Source organism: Triticum aestivum, chromosome 4A, assembly GCF_018294505.1.
Source record: "Triticum aestivum cultivar Chinese Spring chromosome 4A, IWGSC CS RefSeq v2.1, whole genome shotgun sequence".
In the NCBI taxonomy this organism is placed as follows: domain Eukaryota; kingdom Viridiplantae; phylum Streptophyta; class Magnoliopsida; order Poales; family Poaceae; genus Triticum; species Triticum aestivum.
Genome location: NC_057803.1, coordinates 606,170,268 through 606,176,411, shown reverse-complemented (window position 1 = coordinate 606,176,411; position 6,144 = coordinate 606,170,268). Strand labels below are relative to the sequence as shown.

General features: G+C 42.7%; 1 protein-coding gene across 1 annotated transcript; it reads left to right on the top strand.

Moving 5' to 3' along the window:
• The first annotated feature begins 398 nt into the window (after window positions 1–398).
• Window positions 399–3,734, top strand: LOC123082563 (receptor-like protein EIX1). Its single transcript, XM_044504872.1, has one exon. It carries the CDS (start codon window positions 404–406, stop codon window positions 3,329–3,331), a length of 2,928 nt encoding a protein of 975 aa, XP_044360807.1. The 5' UTR covers window positions 399–403; the 3' UTR covers window positions 3,332–3,734.
• The last annotated feature ends 2,410 nt before the right edge of the window (window positions 3,735–6,144 follow it).

Sequence of the window (6,144 nt, the reverse complement as noted above, 5' to 3'; positions counted from 1 at the left end):
TAAGAATAAGGTATAAATATCAACGTGTGGAAGGGAGAAAACGGAAGGAGCACGTTGGTGCACTCACTGCATCCATCAATCAGTACTCCCTACTAGGTCTTTGAAGAAAAAGAGGGGAAATTTGTGAATATGGACAGAATACAGTCTAGAAGGGCCAGCCGTATCGTTTTCACCCGTAGAAATTTCCTCCCCAACTCTAGTCACATTTATGGCAGGTCATCTTCAGAGAGACCTCAATAATACTACAAACTAAGATTTTTCTTTCATTATTTTCACGAGACAACCAAACATATACTATTGGTTAGCATAACTGCTATATAATATATAGTCATTCTCGAAAGGAAAACTGCTATATATAGCATACCATGGTGCATATACCCTACATCAAGAAGAGCACACATCCATGTCAAAAGCACCAATGGGCAAGCTTCTGCTCTCCAATATCCACATAGTGATATTAGTTGCCCTGCTGTTGTTCACTCGAGGCAAGAGCTTTGTAGAGTCATCATCATCATCACTATCTTCCAACCCAAACGATACGGTCGCCAGCTGTATTGCCGGTGAGAGGTCCGCGCTTGTTGGCTTCAAAGCGGGCCTCACAGACCCTACAAACTTCCTCTCATCATGGAAGGGAGATGACTGCTGTAAATGGAAGGGCGTCCACTGCAGCAGCATAAACAGACATGTCGTCAAGCTCGATCTCCCGGGCCCTGGTTGTGAACCCAACTTCATCGCGCCGACGCAGAAGCTAGGAGGCAACATTAGCTCCTCGTTGCTTGGTCTACAACATCTACAATATCTCAACATCAGTTGCAATGTCTTTTATGGGGTGCAAATACCGGAGTTCCTTGGTTCTCTCCACAAGTTGAGATATATCGACCTATCAATGTCAAGCTTCACTGGAAGGATACCACCGCAGCTGGGTAACCTCTCCAACTTACAATACTTAAATCTCGCCGGCACTGATGGCACATACTCTATGGATATCACCTGGTTATCACACTTAACTTCCCTAGAGCACCTGGACCTGAGCGGCACGAACCTCAGTAGAGTTGTTCACTTGCTTCCGGTGGTGAACATGATTCCATCTCTGAAATTTCTTAGTCTTAGTGGTTGCAATCTTAGACCTAGCTATGGTTCACTTCAGCTTTCAAATCTAACTTCTCTTGAAACACTTGACCTTTCCTTCAATAGCTTCCACAGACCTATCACACCCAATTGGTTTTGGGGTTTGACCAGCCTTAAGTTTCTAGATATCAGAGAGAATGGTTTCTATGGCCAATTTCCAGACGAGATAGGTAATATGACCTCCATAGTAAAGATTGATTTATCCTCAAATAACCTTGTGGGCATGATACCATCAAACCTGGAAAACCTATGTAGCTTGAAAGAATTATATGTATCTGGAAATAACATCAATGAGAGCATAACAGAATTCTTCCTACGCTTGCCTGGTTGTTCATGGAATAAGTTGACATACTTGCATGTAGATTCTACCAATTTGACGGGAAGACTACCAATCAAACTAGAACCCTTAAGCAATCTGATCTACCTTGATCTCAGTCTTAACAAGCTCGCTGGTCATGTGCCACTATGGATAGGAGAGCTCACAAAACTAGCTGTATTGGACCTGAGCAACAATAACCTCGATGGTTTCATACATGAAGGTCATTTATCAGGCCTAGAAAGCTTGGAGATATTGTGGTTGTCCAATAATTTCATAGCCCTCACAGTGAATTCAACGTGGGTTCCTCCTTCCAATCTAACATCTATTGCACTTGGGTCATGCCTTCTCGGGCCTAAATTCCCGCCATGGCTTAGATGGTTAACACGTCTAGAAATTCTTATTATCTCAAACACAAGTATATCTGACACTTTGCCAGATTGGTTTTGGATAACGGCTTCCAAGTTGGATACTCTAAATATGAGGAAGAACAAAATTAGAGGCTATTTACCATCTACAATGGAATTTATGACAGCATATACAATTGATCTAGGTTCTAACCAGTTCAATGGCCCGGTACCTAAGCTTCCCATTGGTCTAACCGACTTGGATCTTAGTAGAAATAATTTAGATGGGCCACTACCATTAGACTTTGGAGCACCTGGTCTAGCAAAACTTATTCTATTTGACAACTCCATCTCTGGCACAATACCATCTTCGTTGTGCAAACTGAGATCACTAGTTCTGTTGGATATCTCTGAAAATAAGCTAATTGGACCAATTCCCAACTGCTCTGTTGAAGCATCCAAAAATGACATGATGAGTATTCTTAATCTAAGCTTGAGAAACAACAACCTCTCGGGTGAATTTCCATCATTTCTTCAATACTGCCAACAACTCGTCTTTCTTGATCTTGCACACAACCATTTTGTTGGGACTTTGCCGACATGGATTCAGGAGAAATTGCCATATTTGGCTTTCTTACGAGTGCGGTCGAATATGTTTTTTGGTAACATTCCTGAAGAGCTTACGAAGCTAGCAAATCTTCAGTATTTGGACCTTGCATACAACAATATAACGGGGAGCATACCGAAATCTATTGTTAACTGTCAACGGATGATAGCCACGAGTCATGATCATGATCATGCATTTGTTGGTGCTTTCCAATTCACTATTGGATTGTCAGACGGTATTATTGACACGGTCAGCTATACTGAAAACTTCACAGTAGTCACAAAGGGTCAAGAACGATTATATACAGGAGAAATCATATACATGGTGAATCTTGATTTATCCTGTAATAATCTTATTGGAGATATTCCCGAAGAAATCAGCGCTCTTGTCGCATTGAAGAACCTGAACTTATCATGGAACAACTTTAGTGGAAAAATTCCAGAGAATATTGGCGCCTTGACGCAAGTGGAGTCACTTGACCTATCACACAATGAGATTTCTGGTGGAATCCCTGCAAGCTTATCGGCTCTCACATCATTGAGTCGGTTGAACCTATCCTACAACACCCTGACAGGAGATATACCATCTGGTAATCAACTGCAAACACTTGATGACCAAGAATACATTTATATTGGCAACCCTGGCCTCTGTAGTCCCTCTCTCCCGCAGAAATGTTCACAACACAAGCCAATTCAAGCTACTCGAGAACACCATGAAGATTTGAATGACGTGGCATCGTTTTTCATCGCTATGGGTTTTGGATATGTAATGGGTATCTGGGTTGTCTTCTGTACCTTCTTGTCCAAGAGGAAATGGAGAGTTTATTGGTACTCGGTCTGTGACAGCTTGTATGATTGGGTCTATGTCCGATTGGTTGTTACTTGGGCTTCTTGGACAAGAGGAAAATGTGCAAAAGCTGAGACTGATCGATAGATCGCTCTTGTTCTGCGTTCGGTACTATGCAGAGTATGGGGATTTTACCATGTGTCAGTGTTGTGTAAGTATTGTACTAGTATAGTTCAGAGATACAACTTTGAAGATTGTGCCGCGGACTAAGGTTTGGATATGTAAAGTTGACGTGTAATGAATAATGCCAGGGGCTGCAATAAATCCCCTGTTCCGTGTGTGTGTGTGTGCGCGTGCGTGCGTGCGTGCGTGCACATGTTTCAGACTTCTTCAGGCAAACCAATTTTGCCTGAATGCATCACGTCTGTTCAGGTACTTGGATTACTCACTGCCAGAATCAAGTCGGCTGATACCATTGATATTACAGGATAGGATTTTATTCAGTCGGTTGGATTTTTGATTTCTTCACACAATTCAGACGACTGACAGGATAATTGTACACAAGTAACAGAACACTGCGTCTGCTTCAGAGGTGGCGAGGAAGAGAAAGCATACTAGAGTACTTGGTTGGTTGGTTACTCAGGGCCGTCGTGTCAAAGGTGGAAGCCGGTGGTGCAGCCGGGGACGTCGGGGTCTGTATGTGTGTATGTGGCAGCTAAGGAGTTAGAAACAGAAACAATTTGCTGCGCCACACGATTCCCTCACTAGATAAAAACACAAACAATGCTCAGGGTTCAGATTTTCTCAGAACACAAGTATTAGTGTTGGGACAGGATTTTGTTTTGCTGATTCAGTTTGCCCATGGACACAATTCTGCAGAGGCAGACTAGACGGCAGAAAAGTGAGTATTTCTTTCCAACATGAGTTGAGCAACGGCAGGTCGCTGGCAGAGGAACAAACATACTGCAGGCTAGTTAGTTAGTGTTGGTCCGTTTATCATTCGAGAGGCTGGAACTCGGTGATGCAGCCGGCGCCGCGCCAGGGTCCTTGGGGTGGCAAATGGTCGTAAAAACTTGGTAGGTCCCAGTCTTTAAAGAGATTACTTTGAGAACTTACCTAATATGATCCACCATCAGCAAAAGAGCTAAGAACACTATACTCAATATTGCCGTGTCTATTTTTCAATCTTTTCAGATTTTAGATTTAGATGTCTCAATCATTTGGAATTCCAAGCCATGCATCTGTTTCTTTTTGTTGTTTTATCGGACCTTGGATTTGTTGGCTGTGTGCATCTGGTTATGCAGAGGCCGGGCGTTCTTTTGATGCGACTGTATCACCTCGATAACTCAATTCAATGAACATTGCCTGAATGCAAATGCAGCTTGTCTGTTCAGGTAGGATTGCACACAGCCAGAATTTGTTCTGACCATTTTATTCTGAACCCTGATATTACAGGGTGCCGAACACAAGTAATATTACACGATAGGATTTTATTCTGAACCCTGATTTCTACACACAGTCCAGTCCAGATGACTGACAGGGTTCAAACTTTCCTTTCAGTTTTCGCACAGGCGGAATACCGCTTTTGTTTCAGAGGAGACGGCCATGACACTGGACTTGTAGATCCATCACAGGCAGAAGAATTGGTCTGCATCACTCAACTTGATGCTTTCACTTGCTGCGTTCAGACATAATTTATATTCACAAGAGGAACAAACAATGCTCGGGGTTCACAAGTTTTCACACAAACCAATTTTGCCTTGTCGCATACGGTGCCGTGCGCGGGCCGGGGCGAAAACGACGCATCTGGAAGGCGCTTTCCGTGACACCTTACCATCCATTTGAGTCAATTGATGCCTCAATCGCCTGGAATTCCAAGTCATCTGACCAAAGTCGTCGTCCCGGGTTCAGACGTTTTCAGACAAACCAATTTCACCTCATCGGGTACTGTGCGGTGCACGGGAAGAACCGACGAAGGTGAGAATGACGCAGTTGGCAACGCGCTTACGGTGTCACCTTTCCATCCATTTGAGTCAATTCATGCCTCAATCGTTTGGAAGTCAAGTCATCGTTCCCCTGTACTCGTTAGTCCTTCTATCAGTATGCTTGGATATTCTGAAAAATTAGAAGACACCAACTATGTCAGTATGCGGTCAAGCTTTTCTAACTTGACTATACTAATAGATAGGAATTACCCCCAACCAACAAGCCACAATGGCCGAACTTACAGGCGTACAATGCAAGAATTGATCTGAATCACTCAATTTGATGCTTTCACTTTCTGCGTCCAGACACAATTCGCTCAGCGGAGAAACAAATAATGCTCAGGGTTCAGACATGCTGCGTTCAGACACAATTTATTTACCAGACGCTTTCAAATAAACAAATTCTGCCTTTGTTGGTATGGTGCGGTGCATGGGAAGAATAGAAGGGGACGAAAGCGACGCATCTGGCAAGGCACTTTTGGTGACACCTTACCATCATTTTGAGTCAATTAATTGATGTCTCGGTCGTTTGGAATTCCAAGTCATCAGATCCATGTCGTCATTCCTGTGCTCACTAGTCGGTACTAATATGCAGACCTACTTGCATAATATGAAAAACTAAAAGATACAAACTACTCCTATGTTACTATGCAGTTGAGCTTTTCTAAATGTGACTATATACTAATATGCACAGACAAATTAGATTGACAAGATGAAACATATATTAGCAAGTTTGTCATGAATATAGAATATAAAAACTTCTACTTAAATACCTAAAAAAATAGTGATCTAATATGCATATTGGAAACCATATCAACGGTACTCTCCGAACAGAAGAAGCATGCTGTTGCGCTCATTACTTCCATCAATCAGTACTCCAAGAAAAAGAAAGGCAACTTCGTGACCATGTGAACAGAATACAATCTAGAACGGCCACCAGTGTCCTTTTCACCGGTTCAAATTTCTTCTCCAGGG